The 18,225-nt window shown below is 43.9% G+C and overlaps 1 protein-coding gene across 1 annotated transcript in view; it reads right to left on the reverse strand.

Moving 5' to 3' along the window:
* Window positions 1-627: 627 nt before the first annotated feature.
* The window catches only part of mapkapk2a (MAPK activated protein kinase 2a), a 49,216-nt gene continuing 31,618 nt past the window's right edge, over window positions 628-18,225 (reverse strand). The window contains exons 3-10 of the mRNA XM_083661736.1: window positions 14,436-14,500; window positions 13,989-14,068; window positions 13,660-13,786; window positions 13,483-13,558; window positions 13,264-13,388; window positions 8,462-8,547; window positions 8,254-8,331; window positions 628-5,575 (exon numbers count right to left, since the gene is read on the reverse strand). Coding sequence (XP_083517862.1) covers window positions 5,426-5,575; window positions 8,254-8,331; window positions 8,462-8,547; window positions 13,264-13,388; window positions 13,483-13,558; window positions 13,660-13,786; window positions 13,989-14,068; window positions 14,436-14,500 — 787 coding nt within the window. The 3' untranslated portion in view covers window positions 628-5,425. The remainder of the gene's footprint in view (window positions 5,576-8,253; window positions 8,332-8,461; window positions 8,548-13,263; window positions 13,389-13,482; window positions 13,559-13,659; window positions 13,787-13,988; window positions 14,069-14,435; window positions 14,501-18,225) is intronic.

The following is an 18,225-nucleotide window of genomic DNA, read 5'->3' on the forward strand; positions in this document are numbered from 1 at the left end:
TATTATGGGACTCCCCAGATGCCCCATTTACCCCCATTCCCACATGTCTGACACAGACATACGAGATATGACTGTGGGTTTCGTCAGACTCAGAGCTGGAGCTGGAGTGGCGAGCACTGCCACGCACCTGAGGAGAAATAACCCCTCCGTATGGAGGGGGGATACGAATATCAGTGCTGACTCAATGCCACCGGAACTTCGTTAGTATGCAAATGTGTGTATTCCAGGAGTCAAGCTTGCTTGCAAGCACTAGACAGACGTTGTGTCACAGGTTGAGTCTGTAGCCAGTGTCGTCGTCACGCTGCAACGAAACTGCCTGATTCAAAACTGAAGGAGCCGGGTAATTCTGGAAATGTTTTTAGATTAAATATCAAATGATTACACACACACACACACACACACACACACACACACACACACACACACACACACACACACACACACACACACACACACACACACACACACACACACACACACACACACACACACGTAAGACCATTAAGCCTATTCAGAATGTATTTTTTCAGGTAAATTCAATCTGGATATATAAGAAGCAGACAGTGATACAAATGGATTCAATTTCAATGTCATTTTAATTGCAAATATATATAATATTTAGCTCAGTGTTGTGTTCAGTTCTATTAACCATTTTCAAATCACTCTAACAAGGATACTTTCAGTCATTTGGCACCAACATTGCCTTAACAGTAACACTAATCCACGCAGCAATAAAACCAATGATGTAGTCAAATGCTTACAAAGTATCGTTAACATCAAGGTGATATTACTGTTTGGTCATATGATGGAAACACCAAATATATTTGGATGTTTTTTTGTTCTATAAATGCCTGCTACTGTCCCACAGTGACTTCCCTAATTTCAATTTTTTTTTAGCTGTCCAATTATTTACCAATCTCATTTTGATTTAATACCAATTACAAAGAACTTAGATGTAAATTTCAAATAAACAGTTTGAAATATGAAAAACAGTTTATGAAATATGAAAATAGCTGGCAGTCTTGTACTTTGCACATAAGGTTCTTGTGAAATAACATTTTGACCCTGCGTAATACAGTGACATTGTACGTTCGTAATTTTACATTTACAGGTAACACAGATGCAAAACTAACAGCAGTTGATCATTTGTTTAGAATAACTATTTAAGTCTGTCATTGTGTCGTACCTTATATTATCAATTTGCAGTCAATATACAGTACTGTAATTTGCATACAGATCAATATAGAAATTTGTAGTTTTGTTTCAAAATGTACAAAGCTAAAACATTATTCATGAGACTGTTTTGAATGAAAAAACGATATATATATATACCGTACATATATATATATATCACACATTTAAGCTATCAACTTTACCCAATGCTTAAAGACCCCCTAAAGTCAAAAATCTGTTTTTCTTCTTGTTCCTACAGTTGGATGTGTGAGCTTTACTGTGCAAAATGATGTCTGCAGTGTTTGACACTAGAAGGCTGTTTCCACAATCGTCATCACAAATGTTGGAGCCAATCCCTTAGCCTGGGTAAACCCATCCCCCACGTGACCTGCCAATCCCTGTCCAGTATTCAGCAGTTAAAGCCCCAACACATTCTCACTCCCAACTCATCATATACTGCAGATCGGTCAGGAACCCTTGTCGTCACTTTACTAGTGAGAATGTGTTGAAAGCCCATGTTGTATGCTGTGATTGGCTAGTTATGTTCTAGAGATAGCTCTGATTGGTTGCTTTGGATTTTTAAATGAGGGAGGAGGGGGAAGTCATTTTAAGGTTTTTAACAAGATAATTTAACCTTTTTTGTGGGGAAAACCATCAGGCACAAATTATTATTCAAAGTAGAATATTTTATACACACGTTGAAACATGACTTTAGGGGGTCTTTAAAGGAACACCACCCATTTTCAACCAGCTTTGTATCATTACAAAATCAGTAGTATATCTTTAAACACGTTTTGCAGGCATTCATTTAGTTTGACAGTTATTGAGAGTTGACTTGAGTGAAGTTGTGGACCAGTGATGTCATTTGTGCATGAATTACATCACTGGTCCACGACTTAACTCAAATCAACTGTCAATAACTAAATGAATGCCTGCAAAACCGTTTAGTTTTCAGATATACTACTGATTTTGTAATGATACGAAGCTGGTTGTTCCTTTAAACGTAAAGGATATAATTTCTTCTACGATAGGAGCTTCAGAAATATTTAACATTGCTACATGTGAAACTGTACAAATAAAAATGTGTATGTGAAGTTGGCTTTTTTTTTACATAAAATGTATGGCATCTTAAATTTTGAATGTAATTGTTTGCAAGCCATATTGTACAAGGCCTGATAATAACTAATAATCCCAATTCAATATTATGACGGGGAAAAGATTTGTTTTGGGGATGTACCAGTGTACAAGCTTTTCCATTTCTCTCACACTATGGACATTATTTCATATTCAGAAGAGGAGATCAGGCTGTGTTTTATGTGTGTTTTTAATCCAGTTGGACTTGAACAAAGTAATGACAGGAGAACAAAGATGGACACATCTGTGCTACTACAAAAGGGTGTTGGTAGGGGGGGGGGGGTCAACAGAACAGAAACAGTCACAAAGCATTCAAAGAACATTCTCTTTACTGTGAGAGATGTGTGGGTGAGAACAGGGAGCGGAAACGTGATTTTACAAAGTGAGGTGAAATTAACTATAGTCAACGACAAAATAAACACACAATCATTTCCCATGATCCCAGGTGAGCTGGGAGGCGTGTCCTGTTGTGTCAAGGTGTCAACAGAACATTGTAGAGGAGCCGACCATCACACCCTCTGCGAGTGCGAGGACAGCTTGCTGGTGGTAGTAGTAAAGTACTCTCTACTTCCTATCCATCCTCCAGGAAGTGTGGAGGGGCTGTTCTCTACAAGAGAGCTGGAGAGAACAGAGGCTTCAAATCAGGAGTTCACAGTCCCATCCAGCCCTGCAGGTGAGCTGGTGCCATCGTCTCATTAGGCGGACCTCGGGAGCAGGTCCAATCAGGTAGAACCATGTGTTTCCGTAGCAGGTGCTGTGGCTTACATAAACACACACGTACACACACATCCCATTGTGGATACACAACATTTGCAAACAGAAATCAAAACATAAAAAAACAAAGGTCCTAGAAGAAATCCATGGCCCGTTCATTTGTATTGGGAACGAGGAATGTCCCGGTTCAAAGGTCAGGAAGGCCCCCCTGTGACGTCACCCGACATCGGATCGGAGCCTCACCAGCAGACCTCAAAATCCAAGACGGCAGGCCACGCTTCAACAGTAGTGAATGCTTTAGTAAATACTGTTTAATTAAGACAGCACTTGGGTCTTATTTGTGCGTCATTAAATCAGTCCTACACACAGTACTGTCTAACTTCCATCTGTGGACGACTGGACATGTTGCTACAGTGTTTGTGCGCGCAAAATGCGTTCTGAACCGTTACTGCTAACAATGGCTACCATGGCTGGTCTCCCGATTGTTTTAATGGAACGCAGTCAACTCGGGTGTGACGTCACTCAACTGGGATATCCCTATTCCCAGTACAAATGGAATGGACCATTAAGCTGACAAGCTCACAGTCTGCATAGCATTAACCTGAAAAGGTAATGTGGCAAAGTGATAAGTTCTAAAGCACAACATTGGTAAAAGCCTGAACCAAAAGGTGGGGGTTAAAAGATCTTTGTTGCTTTAGATACTGTAACCGCAACACCCAATAAGGCCTAAAATATAAATGCTCAAATGTAAAGTCACAGGGGGGAAATAAAAAAATACAGTATCGGTATGGTTCCGACTCTCATATGAGCTACGTGCAGTTGAAAGATTGGCCAGGTTCATTTTGAAACGTGGCTTCTTTCTATGCCCTAAAACCTTGTACCTGAACCAATCTGTGTGGATTAAAGAAACTATTCACCCAAAAATGAGAATTCTCTCATAATCCATATACCGTAAAACTTCAATTCATTCATTAATTCATACCAGTATGAATATAGAGGGTAAAAACTGCGACAGTTCACACAACTTTAACACGACGTGCATATATTATACATCAAACTCTTGAGCTACTTCTGCTCTCACTCAGAATGTCAAAATATAAGCAATGTCATGTATGGTTTTTGAGATATTAACGTCTGTTTGGCACAACTCATACTAGTTAACTGCTGCGGTTCCGGGTGTTTTGCGGTGATTTGTTGTTGTTGTGACGTCACGCTGATCCCTCGTTATAGGCAACCCTTAACATGTAACCAGTATGAATAGCAGGCTACGCTTCGAAAAGGAAATTCTCTGTGCCGCCGCCATGGCGCTCAGCAAATGTGACGTGTGAATAAAAACAATAAAAAAAATAAGCGGCTTCTAACTGAGACCGGTTTTTATTTGGCAAAACGTGCAGCCACGTGTCGTAAAACAGACTCGGCGTTTAATTGAGACTCTGCTGTTAATTGAAGCTTCATGGTGACACACAGGCAGGTTGCCATCACGACTCAAAGAGAAAACCAGTGACTTCAGTTGTTAGGCTACTGCACTGAAGTCAATAACCGCTTTTTCTCTCCGGGTGCGCTGGAGACCTCCCTGTGTGTTGTATGGACAAACTTTACGCGTTTCAACCGGCACGAGGTTGAGTCGAGAGGATGACAGAATTTTCATTTTTGGGTGAACCGTTCCTTTAAGGTAGGCGAGAAGGGCCACGACTGAGTGAGGACGCGCCCTCAGAAAGGGACGTGGACATGTTGTGAGTGCACAGGCCTCTGGTCGACATTCACTGCAGACAAAGTGAATCTGACAGACACACGCCCAGTCCCTGGCAACAGAATGACATTAACATCTATATTTCCAGCTAATTCCAACAGTCAGCGACCGGGTCCTTACATTCCACTTGTCAGTTCAAAAAAATACATCCGCTTAACTTTGCATGTATGAAACAGAAAACACCGTTCCCTTAACCTTGTTTTTGGGGATTTAGCCATTTAGCCATTTAACTTAACATTCACAGGTTTGGGGGGGGGCGGAGCTACAGCGGGGCTGAAGGGTGGTTGAGGTGTGAGGACTAACTGCTAATGCTACGAGTACAACCTGATATTCGGGAAAGGAGAGGAGAGAGAGAGAGAGACATCTCATTATTTTTCTCTCTCTGCTCCCTTTTTCTAGGAGTAATAATCTCTTGACTGGTGTAAAAACATGGATCAACATCGCTCTCTGTCGCAGCAGAGTGACGACGTTTGTTAAAATGGTCGAGTAATAAAAAAAACAAAAAAAAACACTCCTACAAAACATTAGAACTCGTCGTGAAAAATGAAACGCTGAGAAAATCCATGCAACGCGACTCGTACGTGTCGACAATTATTGCTTCCTTTTTACAACCTGTGTGTTTGTATTGTGCGTGCATGCATGTGTGTGCATCTTTCAGTGGTCAGGAGACTGTTTGTCCGCCATCGCATTATTGGCTTTCTTCCTTCTTTTCATTAGCAGTGGATTGGTGGAGTCCTCGATGGTCTTGATCTTGATTTGCTCATAGTCGACCCTCATCGTTGCCAAGGCACTCGTCATTTCCTCCTGGAAATACATGCAGACAGGACATATATTACAACACTTGCTGCAGCCAGCCTGATAACACTGTTTACCTTATTACTGTGTCCTGTTCACATAAGTGTGTAGAACATTATTTATAGTATAAATAATGTTATACACAGTTACGTGAATGGAGTATTCACCCAGACCATGGTATAAATTGTATACCGTGGTCTGGGTGAAAATACTCGATTCTGATTGGCTGCAGGGTGTCCATTATTTTCTGATAATGTACGCCTACTGTTCACTGTTCTAAATCAATGTGCCTGTAACATGACACGGCATGTTTATTCGCAATAAAAACACAAACTACTACCTGTGGTTTGACCATGACAATGTGAAAAAGCACAATACATCCACTCAGTCTACTGTTTGAAAATATAGCAACATACGTTAAATCAAAGTCAGGCCTACTCTATACTGGTTAAATGTTGCAAGCCTTGTGAAGCGTAATGTTAATACAATGCTGCAATATGTCTGGACTACAAACCTCTGCTGACATTGGCATCAGCTGTCTGCGGACACCTCAACATTAGAAATAATTTAAACAGGGGGGTTAATTAAGCAATATAGCATGAGAGCAAGTGTGTTGTGGCGAATATATCCCGCTGATAAGCTGTTATCCCACGAGGCCGCAGGCCGAGTGGGATAACAGCTTATCAGCGGGATATATTCCACAACACCACGCAGCTCGAGTGCTATATTGCTTTTATAAAACGGTTTCCAAGTATAATAATATAATAATAATAATACTATAAGTCCGACTGGCATGGTATTCTGATAGAGTCAGTTGAAACACTACTGTAAGGCGGGACCGCAAGAACGTGCGGGTGATTTGATTGGATCGTTCTGGAGACTGAAGTTGACATTGGCCAATCCTGGCGCTTGCTGAGAAGCTGAGAGCTTTCTGGAAAGCCGACAGGCAGCTCGAGCGCAGCGCTGCATTCTCAGCGCTTGCTGAGAAGCTGAGTGCTTTCTGCAAAGCCCGACACCAACTAACGTTACGGGGTTAAATGCGGGGTTGAATGCGGGGTTAACAGCCTTTTTTTTGCAAAGAAGACATTAGCCCGCATTTATTCTTGTACAAAACATAATTTTCTGCGAAGTATTAGTAAAGTTATAAGCGAAGATCGATTCACAAGGATCTGACAGCTGTCTCCGCCATTTGTTTTTTTTGAGGTAACCAAAGGCTTTTAGTAAGAGAGTTGCCATGGCAACCAATAACCCATGGCCATGGGTTATTGGACTCGGTTACTGGATTTATACAATGGCTGTGAACCAATCAGATTGCTTGATTTGAGAGAGCCGTTTTATAAAACCTGAATATCTTATTTACAACACCTGTAGTCATTCAGTGCTTCATCCTCTGTTCAGACACCTATATACATACACCAAAGATGGCGACTGTAACACACACAAGCTCTGCATCTGGCAGAGGCTATGTCATCTTTGGGGGGGAAATGGGGCAATAACATGGCTAGATAGCTAGATTGTCTTGTTAAACATACTGAAAATTATATTGACTGATGTTATTGACTTTGAAAACTGCTAGCATAACGTTAGCTTTCTGTTGCATAGTAGAGCCAAAGGGTTCTGTCAGCGGAGTGGACTAGATTCTCTCCGGTTCGCAACTCTTATCCAAGTCCTATTTACTGGAGCAGTGAATGTTTCCATTGCATGAGAAGCTGATGGGGTGATGATTGTTCCAGGTATTAGTCAGTTGGCCAGGTGTTACTGGGGTAAACAGAGTTATGGCTTATGATAAACTTGCAAAATGCATGAAAATATTAAATGAATGGTCTCATTTTCTTTGGCAAGTGGCCATGGTATAAGCAGGTTAATGCCATTTGAGGTGTCCATTATTTCATAGAAATGAATGGACTTCACGGAGGCATATGTCCGAGGCAAGCGCCTCCACGCCACGTCGTCAATTACTTTCTGACGGACACCTCGTTAGGGCATGAACCCTTACATGCCTGGGGCCGGTTGCACCAACTGGTCTTACACTGGTCTTAAGCTAAGTTGGTCGTAACTTTACGACCTAACAGCTACGCCGGTTGCACCAAGACGACTTAAGCCTTATTTTCACTAAGACCAGGCGTAACTCCTACGCCTCGTCAGGAGGAGGCGTAGAGCCTGTCTGTAACAGAGATCTCCGCGGAGACCTTTTTGACCGTCATCGTCGTAACATCGCCAGTTCGCCGTCTTTGAAAGCACGACGTTAGATTATAACTAACTAGTTAACCTAACCCGCCTTCCAAAATGTTGCCGTTAGTTTTTTAGAAGTTAATACATAGAATTGGGAACGTTACATTCAATTTCATTCAGACTGCCTGATACTAATGGGCGCCGCCATTTTCCCCAGGGGCTTCTACAGGAGGAGGGGGTGGGAGGAGGGAGGGTGTAGTGACGCACATACAGTAGTGGTGACGGCGCGAGGCACATTTGTGGGCCAATCAGAGGGCATTCCCCGACAATTCACATGGACGCGCATTGCTACGACCAGCGTAGTTAAGACCAGAGTAAGCCGTGTTGGTGCAACAGGCGTAAATCCACTCTAAAGACTGGTCTTAACTAAGACCGACGTAGGAGTTACGACCAGGCATAGTTAAGACCAGTTGGTGCAACCGGCCCCTGGAGACCAAGAGAACCAGGAGTCTCACCTTGACATCCTCCCATGCGTCCTTCTCCTCCTTCAGCACACGGCTGGTGTGGAGCGGTGTCTGGGGAACCTCCATCGACTGATTGAGGGAAACAGAAAACATCTCATTCATGCCGTGCTGCAGGGAGTACAGCCAGAGGCAGTGAGGTGCACGGGTGGAGACAGGAGGTGAGCTAGCCAAAGGGATGCTAGGCTATGTATGTGCTTACATTGATCCACGGGTTATTCATGAACTCTGTGATGGTCATCCTCTGGGTCGGCTCAGTCTTCAGGAGGGTCCTAATCAGTTGTTTAGCTGTGCACAGACACACACACACACACACACACACACACACACGGTTACTATTTACATCCTTAAAGGGATACACCAACGTTTTCAGAGTTTAGCCCATTTGTCATATTGCTGATATCAAAACTAGAATGTACTTTATTTTCAATCTGCGTGCGCTACAAACAGCGGTAGAGCTCTCACTGCTACTTAGCTTAGCGCTACAATGGTGGTGAATGGTGCAGCTGCCTACTCCCATTCAGTCGCCCAAAATACACATTCCAACAGCACCAGAAACACTCACATGTACACGTTGTGACTCGTGTACTCACCACGCCATGAAATAATAATCCAAAGTTACATGAAACGGTCATTTTCGTAGTAAATCCACACACCGAGATCTAACAAAGAGTAACCGAACTGAGTATAACTGAGTATAACATGTTGGCGTATCTCTTTAAAAAGAAACTTGACTACTAAAAGTACCATTTCATTTGCATCCTTAAAAAGAAACTAATTTCTACACAGTGGCATCCTGGTGTGTAGGGGCAAATCAAAGGTAAAAAATTCTCCTGTACACTATGAATCAGAAATAAACTACACAGAAGACTAGAATCTCCTCAGTCAAAAATGTAGCTTGCAAGCTGCAAATTCTACAAAGAATGATCACAGAGGCACTCTGGGTAATATTTTGTGCAAGCTCTCCTCGCATGCAGTAAACAAGATCCATGGCCCTGGCAGGTGTGTGAAACTAGACACGAGGCCAGAGTGTTTCTCAGGTGTGTGAAACTAGACACCAGGCCAGTGTGTTTCTCAGGTGTGTGAAACTAGACACCAGGCCAGTGTGTTTCTCAGGTGTGTGAAACTAGACACCAGGCCAGTGTGTTTCTCAGGTGTGTGAAACTAGACACCAGGCCAGTGTGTTTCTCAGGTGTGTGAAACTAGACACGAGGCCAGTGTGTTTCTCAGGTGTGTGAAACTAGACACCAGGCCAGTGTGTTTCTCAGGTGTGTGAAACTAGACACCAGGCCAGTGTGTTTCTCAGGTGTGTGAAACTAGACACCAGGCCAGTGTGTTTCTCAGGTGTGTGAAACTAGACACGAGGCCAGTGTGTTTCTCAGGTGTGTGACACTAGACACCAGGCCAGTGTGTTTCTCAGGTGTGTGAAACTAGACACCAGGCCAGTGTGTTTCTCAGGTGTGTGACACTAGACACAAGGCCAGTGTGTTTCTCAGGTGTGTGACACTAGACACAAGGCCAGTGTGTTTCTCAGGTGTGTGACACTAGACACCAGGCCAGTGTGTTTCTCAGGTGTGTGACACTAGACACGAGGCCAGTGTGTTTCTCAGGTGTGTGAAACTAGACACGAGGCCAGAGTGTTTCTCAGGTGTGTGAAACTAGACACGAGGCCAGAGTGTTTCTCAGGTGTGTGAAACTAGACACGAGGCCAGAGTGTTTCTCAGGTGTGTGAAACTAGACACCAGGCCAGTGTGTTTCTCAGGTGTGTGAAACTAGACACGAGGCCAGTGTGTTTCTCAGGTGTGTGAAACTAGACACCAGGCCAGTGTGTTTCTCAGGTGTGTGAAACTAGACACCAGGCCAGTGTGTTTCTCAGGTGTGTGAAACTAGACACCAGGCCAGTGTGTTTCTCAGGTGTGTGAAACTAGACACCAGGCCAGTGTGTTTCTCAGGTGTGTGAAACTAGACACCAGGCCAGTGTGTTTCTCAGGTGTGTGAAACTAGACACCAGGCCAGTGTGTTTCTCAGGTGTGTGAAACTAGACACCAGGCCAGTGTGTTTCTCAGGTGTGTGAAACTAGACACCAGGCCAGTGTGTTTCTCAGGTGTGTGAAACTAGACACCAGGCCAGTGTGTTTCTCAGGTGTGTGAAACTAGACACCAGGCCAGTGTGTTTCTCAGGTGTGTGAAACTAGACACCAGGCCAGTGTGTTTCTCAGGTGTGTGAAACTAGACACCAGGCCAGTGTGTTTCTCAGGTGTGTGACACTAGACACGAGGCCAGTGTGTTTCTCAGGTGTGTGAAACTAGACACCAGGCCAGTGTGTTTCTCAGGTGTGTGAAACTAGACACCAGGCCAGTGTGTTTCTCAGGTGTGTGAAACTAGACACCAGGCCAGTGTGTTTCTCAGGTGTGTGAAACTAGACACCAGGCCAGTGTGTTTCTCAGGTGTGTGAAACTAGACACCAGGCCAGTGTGTTTCTCAGGTGTGTGAAACTAGACACCAGGCCAGTGTGTTTCTCAGGTGTGTGAAACTAGACACCAGGCCAGTGTGTTTCTCAGGTGTGTGAAACTAGACACCAGGCCAGTGTGTTTCTCAGGTGTGTGAAACTAGACACCAGGCCAGTGTGTTTCTCAGGTGTGTGACACTAGACACGAGGCCAGTGTGTTTCTCAGGTGTGTGAAACTAGACACCAGGCCAGTGTGTTTCTCAGGTGTGTGAAACTAGACACGAGGCCAGTGTGTTTCTCAGGTGTGTGAAACTAGACACGAGGCCAGTGTGTTTCTCAGGTGTGTGACACTAGACACGAGGCCAGTGTGTTTCTCAGGTGTGTGAAACTAGACACGAGGCCAGTGTGTTTCTCAGGTGTGTGAAACTAGACACCAGGCCAGTGTGTTTCTCAGGTGTGTGAAACTAGACACGAGGCCAGTGTGTTTCTCAGGTGTGTGAAACTAGACACGAGGCCAGTGTGTTTCTCAGGTGTGTGAAACTAGACACCAGGCCAGTGTGTTTCTCAGGTGTGTGAAACTAGACACCAGGCCAGTGTGTTTCTCAGGTGTGTGAAACTAGACACCAGGCCAGTGTGTTTCTCAGGTGTGTGAAACTAGACACCAGGCCAGTGTGTTCCTCAGGTGTGTGAAACTAGACACAAGGCCAGTGTGTTTCTCAGGTGTGTGAAACTAGACACGAGGCCAGTGTGTTTCTCAGGTGTGTGAAACTAGACACGAGGCCAGTGTGTTTCTCAGGTGTGTGAAACTAGACACCAGGCCAGTGTGTTTCTCAGGTGTGTGAAACTAGACACCAGGCCAGTGTGTTTCTCAGGTGTGTGAAACTAGACACCAGGCCAGTGTGTTTCTCAGGTGTGTGAAACTAGACACGAGGCCAGTGTGTTCCTCAGGTGTGTGAAACTAGACACGAGGCCAGTGTGTTTCTCAGGTGTGTGAAACTAGACACGAGGCCAGTGTGTTTCTCAGGTGTGTGAAACTAGACACCAGGCCAGTGTGTTTCTCAGGTGTGTGAAACTAGACACGAGGCCAGTGTGTTTCTCAGGTGTGTGAAACTAGACACCAGGCCAGTGTGTTTCTCAGGTGTGTGACACTAGACACGAGGCCAGTGTGTTTCTCAGGTGTGTGAAACTAGACACGAGGCCAGTGTGTTTCTCAGGTGTGTGACACTAGACACCAGGCCAGTGTGTTTCTCAGGAAATCAGACACATAACTCAGTTTCATTTAGAGTGAATGTGAATAATGACAGCACATTCATGAGCGAGCAAAGCAAAGTCAGGCCAGACAAGACAGCTTCTTCCTCCTCACACTTAGGAAGCACATTTTGTAAATGGTGTAAACCCTACAGTAAGCATGTAAGGCCTACTTGTCGACGGCAAGTACCGCTTTATGTGTCCAATCAACAACAGTCAGAACAACCGTTGAATCGTGAGTCAATTACGTTTCCATACATTACTTTTAGGAGAAAGGGGGGGAGGAGTTTCTTGAAAAATAATAAATAACACATCGTATGAATGCTCTTAATTTCAGAAAGAAGTGTCAGAGTCAATGCTTTGCCACTTGCCACCCCATACCCTATCCCCACATATGTGTGTGGTGGTCTGCAAAGACCCTTGACATTTTTTTATTTTTTTATGCATTTTCATGAATTAGAAACTCTCCCCTATATATAACCTTTTGAATGACTGACAGCTCTCTCAGATCAAATGTTATGAGTATTTTAATCTGTTATGTGTCTAAAAGTAAAAAACGTGAGAAAAATGGCTTCAAACATTCCACAACATTGTATTTGTTACAGTGGCACCAAGACCATAAAAATACTTTCCCCTTGGTTTTATGACCATAATTATTCACCATGATGTACTACAGAGATGAAAGTCACCACATCACTCAACATCTCAAAAATACCTGCAAAACCCATGTTCAACCTTCTTTGGCTCATCATTACCAACAATGTGAAGCAGTGAAGGGGTTCTGCAGGCCACACACACATATTCATATTCATATCAGTGTTTCCCCTAGAAAAAATGTCAGGCCTGGAGGGATTCCGAAACGTACCCCGACCCCAACGGTGGGGGCCCTTCGCTGGCGACGCTAAACTTTTAGCTAACCTGTTCGCATCTATGTTCGCAATGGCATCCCAAGTAGCATCATACTATTATGGGATGCGATGCGAACAGTTGTGTTATGGGATGTGCGTTTCCCAGGCAACGACACACGTTGACATGTTTTGGAACAGCACACGATGCTCCTAAAAGCAAAATGCTTTATTGTTTTGAATGATTTGGCATCTTCTAGTACTGTCAACACCAGTATTGTTGTATTGTAATAATATGCCATAAAAGTTTATTGAAATTTTGGGGAGAGCAGTTTTTTTTTTTTTTTTTTTTTGCATTTCCTCTTCTGGCCTGGCAGGGGCGTACTGTAGAATGGTAGGGGAAACACTGCATATCATATCCCAGTGAATGTGTGCCCAGGTCAGTTTAGACACGCAGCCTTACCTTCCTCCGATACATCAGACCATTCGGGGTTGGGAAACTCATACTGGCCCATCCTGATCCTCCTCTTCATCCCGGGAGAGATGGCTAGACCATGGTTGGAATAAAACGGAGGGTACCCACATAACCTGGTTAGGGTTGGCAGGGGGAAATATCAGATATTGGACCCGTTAAATTATGACAATAATATGTAGATTGGGAAGGGGGGGGGGACTGACTTACAGGATATACATAATGACACCCAATGACCACATGTCGCAGGACTTGTCATATTTCTCTGGACCCAGAACCTCTGGAGCTGCAGGGAGAGAGGACGGGGTTAGGGGAGAACAAATGAGAGACGGGGTGTGTGTGTGTGTGTGTGTGTGTGTGTGCGTGTGTGTGGAAGTAGATCCTTACCAACATAGTAGGGCGTGTAGCAGGGAGTGGCTAAGGAGTTGTGTGAGGTGGTCTCCTTGGCGAAGCCAAAGTCTGTGAGTTTGAGCAGTGCATTGGGCCTCTTGGAGGTATAGAGTAGGTTCTCTGGCTGCAGGGAGGAGTCGGCAAGACAGACAGAAGAAGGAGAACAGAAACCGGTCTTTTAAATTGCCCTGATAGCTCTGATGACTTTCATTTCCCAACCAACAGTAGAGAAACGAGGTCTTCGCCGGTGTACTCTATTTAATCATATGACAATTCAAAGTTCACTTGTTGCTTCGAATAAAATGACTTTCACCATTTTCACAAACCTTGACATCTCTGTGTGCAATGTTGATTGCGTGCAGAAACTGGATGGCCTCTCCTATGCTCTTCATGATGTCAGATGCCTCTAAAGTAAAGAGACAAAAATCCATTTTTAACATAAACAAAATTCATCATTCAGACCTTCTGCACATCAAGCAAACTAACAGTTGTTGTGTTGGGTGTAGATAATCTAAAAACGTCTGGATCTACCATGCTACACAACTGCTGGCCTAAATATTTCAAGGTGTACTATATATATATATATATATATATATAACTTTTATTCCCATCTTAATGATGCTTGGTGAACTTCAAAGGGATTGTTAGACTTGTCTGTGTAGAATAGATGCATGTGTACATCTGGGTTATCATCAGCTGCATCAAGAGTGTGCTGTGGGACCAGGTGAAAAATATATAATAAGCAGTAATAAATGTCAATATAAACTAGCTACCTCTCTCTGTGAAGGCCTGGTCTCCTCTGTCCTGGATACGACTAAACAGCTCTCCACCATCCATGCTGGAAAAAAACACAAAAATATGGGTCAAATCTCAGGATAAGGGGGAAGAGGTCAAGGGTGAGTTAAGGTTAGAAACGCCCGAAGGGCGCTTTGTTCTAGATTTGAGCAGGCGAAGCTCGGTTCATCGTCTCCAGAGTCTCTCCACCCTAGGATTGAGCACTAGTCTCGGGGAAACGAGAGCAAACAAGATCAGCTTTGCATGCAGAGGGAATCATGACTGAAGGTTGATGGACGTCATGGTGTGGTTGGTCTGTAGGTGATTGATGGACGTCATGGTGTGGTTGGTCTGTAGGTGGGGTAAGCAAAATACGAGCTGTTGGGTTAGAGAGTAAAGTACCGTAAATTCCGGACTATAAGCCGCACCGGAGTATAAGCCGCAGCAGCAAAATTGCCTGTTTGTTACATATATAAGCCGCACCGGACTATAAGCCGCAGGTGTTTTAATGTTTTTTTATTTTTTTTTTTTATTGTGCTTTAATGTTTAATTACCATATGTAAGGGTTCATGCACAGAGGGGATTGTCGGGAAAGAGATGGCTGTTTGAGGAAGCTCCCATTTATTAACATTTCAACAAAACAACATAACACAACACCACCTGTGTTTTTTTTTACAGTGCACACAGTGTCCGCGGTGTGGTGAAAAGAGGGCAAGAGAGGAAATTAAAACAGAAGTGGATTTATAGTTAGAAAGACTGCTAAAGAAGAGAGAATTCAGTTTTTTATTTATTTTTTTGCTGAAAAAATCCATAGATAAGCCGCACCATTATATAAGCCGCAGGGGCCAAAAAACGGGGAAAAAGCCGCGGCTTATAGTCCGGAATTTACGGTACACAGTTACACAGCAAGGGCCTGTATTCTGGCCCGAGCCCGGGCCGACTTTGACATCACCAGCTAGGGCCCGGGTCGGGCTAGGGCTGAAATTGTAGGCCCGTGCAGCCAGGGCTCTACAGCAGGGGTAGAACAATACTGAAACATGGTCATAGAAATGTGTAAGTGCTGTAGAAGGTGAAACTAATGGTCGTTACCTGGATGCAATAGGAGTATGAGAAAATCTTGCTCGAGTTACTTTAAAATTGGTTTCATTTCATCGCTTTCCTCAGTATGACTGTCAGTGGTTAGTTTCAGGCCAATTCATGTGCGTGACTAAACGTGGAGGACGGCAAAAGATAGAAGACCGTGCGCTTCTTCAGGCATGATGTTTGTGATGGGCTGGCAGAAGCTGCAGAACCACAACACACTTCGAAGTTCTCGATATCAATCACTCACACTCCGTCCTCGCGTACCATCTGCATCGTGAGAAACAGACTAGCACAAGCCCTCGCCATATTCTGATAGAAAACAGCCTGCAGGGTGAGAAAACCTTATGAAACACTGCGGCCCGACGCCTACAAAAGTTCTCGTGTGGTATTGTCTCACTCTCTATGCCTTGCCCTTTTTCTAGAAATGTCCAGAGGTGAAGGTGTGAATTCTGAGCAGAACAGATACTTAAACTATGATGAGGATTTTGATGAGTATGGCAGTGTACGGGTGCGTATGGTATATCACAGCGACTCTCTGAAAACCCCTTTCAAGTTTTCAACCGACATCCGTTCACATCGTAGAGGATGTCGCCTGCCTCACCCACAACATAGTTGACAGAGTTTACTGTACAAACAGTACAATACTAATACAATACCAATACAGTGCAATACTGATACTAATACAGTACTGTACAGACAGTACAATACTAATACAATACCAATACAGTGCAATACTAATACAATACCAATACAGTGCAATACTAATACAGTACTGTACTACAGACAGTACAATACTAATACAATACCAATACAGTGCAATACTAATACTAATACAGGACTGTACAAACAGTACAATACTGTGATAAAGGACGACATGCAGCTGTAACACCCACAATCCATGTAAATTGCTGCGTGCGAACAGAAAAGGTAGAGCAGTGATTCCCAAACTGTGGGGGCGGCCCACTAGTGGGCCGTGGACGTACTGCAGGTGGGCCGCGAGTGGTCTGCCAACACTCTCAATTTTCGCAGGCAATCAAATGGCTGTAGCTAGCAGGGTCATTTTTAAGGCTACAGTGGAGATCCTGGTATCATAAATAAACTGGAAGACCTGAGGCATCCAATGGTACCAAGCATAATATGCTAGCTTGTCGGGAAGGGGGCTAAATAACGCTCTCCAAACATAGGTTACATTTTGGCGAGGGAAAACTATTTCAAAGGGGTCCCTTGACCTCTCAGCTCAATTTATCTGAATGAAAATTGGTTCAATGGGTACCCACAAGTCTCCCCTTTACAGATAAGGTTAGGTAGCATTTTTCACAGCCTAGCATTAATAACTTGTGGGTTGATTTCTTCTGTCATTGCTCATCACATTTTGTCTCAACAAATGTGTTCTGCATGCAAATACTTCTGATGAGTAACGGGGGAGAAAATGTTGGCCATCTGCTTTTGGGTATTTTGCCAAAATGTTTTTGTATGCGGATGCATTATTGATTTCCCTTACGGCCAAGTTCACATGCTCTGTTAAAGAAATAAAAACATCTAGAATATAAAAAAAACATATAGGGAAATACATCATCTTAGTCTCGTGTGTTGATCAGAGTTGTGATTAAAGGGTTGGGTGGGCCCGGGAAGATTTTCAGATTTCATTCTTAAGTTTGGGACCCCCTGAAGTAGAGCATAGGTCAAGCCATTTTCTATGGCTTCATCTAAAGCTGTGTTCACACCGAGATATTTATTTGTCTCTCCGTCGCTCGATTCAACCCTTTGGAATCGCTCCGTCGCTGTGTTTAAATCGCTCGTCAACAGGCACAAGAATTGACGGACATCTGGGGGCTATAACATTACACAATGTCGTGATGTTTGTCCACTACGAGCCACCGTAGTTGTTTACAAGCTAAGCCTATCAGCGTGCTCCTAACGCGAGCTCTATACCGGTAGTACAGACTTCACTTCATGTCAGCTGTCAGCCTGTCAATCAGCTGTCAATGCGGTTTGTTGCCACACAATAAACCAGCGGTTTGTTCCAAGCCAGTGTGATCCTTGACTCACTCTCACATGGCAGCCAATCAGCGTTGAACAGCGAGCGACTGATGGCAGCGAAATTTCACTCGAGTTGGGATATTTCATCTCGGGCGACGCCGACGAGCGAATTTTCGCCCTATCGCTCTGTCTCTGTCGCTCGGACGCCCAGCGATCTTTCTCCCGGACGAATATACATACGCTCAATCGCTCATTTGCATTGACTTTGTATGTAAACTCGGTGCCAGCGAAAAACTTTAATAGGTCGGTGTGAACGCACCTTAAGGGAATGCAGTATGTGCGATGCATGGGGGCACTAGCCTGTTGTCCAGCCCCTATGAATGGAATTTGCATAGTGATTGATATGGCTCTGGACACTTATCTCCTCAGAAGAACCATTATGTATTAGATTGATATGGCTCTGGATGCTCTCATCTCCTCAGAAGAACCATTAGATTCGTAGTCCATGCTGCACTCAGTCTGTCTACTTCCTTGACACAAGAGCAAACCACAGATTGACACGTGTGACAAGTCGGGTTTGGTGGTTTTGTCTTCACATGCAAAGTAGAGGAAACACTACTAAGCTCATTTAAAATAAATGTGTCATTTTCTACTCAAGTTATGCAAGCAGATTTACAATAACTAACGTGGCTGAATACACGAAGCCAGCAAGATGCTCATGACTTC

Source organism: Poromitra crassiceps, assembly GCF_964638095.1.
Source record: "Poromitra crassiceps genome assembly, chromosome: 27".
NCBI classification, from domain to species: domain Eukaryota; kingdom Metazoa; phylum Chordata; class Actinopteri; order Beryciformes; family Melamphaidae; genus Poromitra; species Poromitra crassiceps.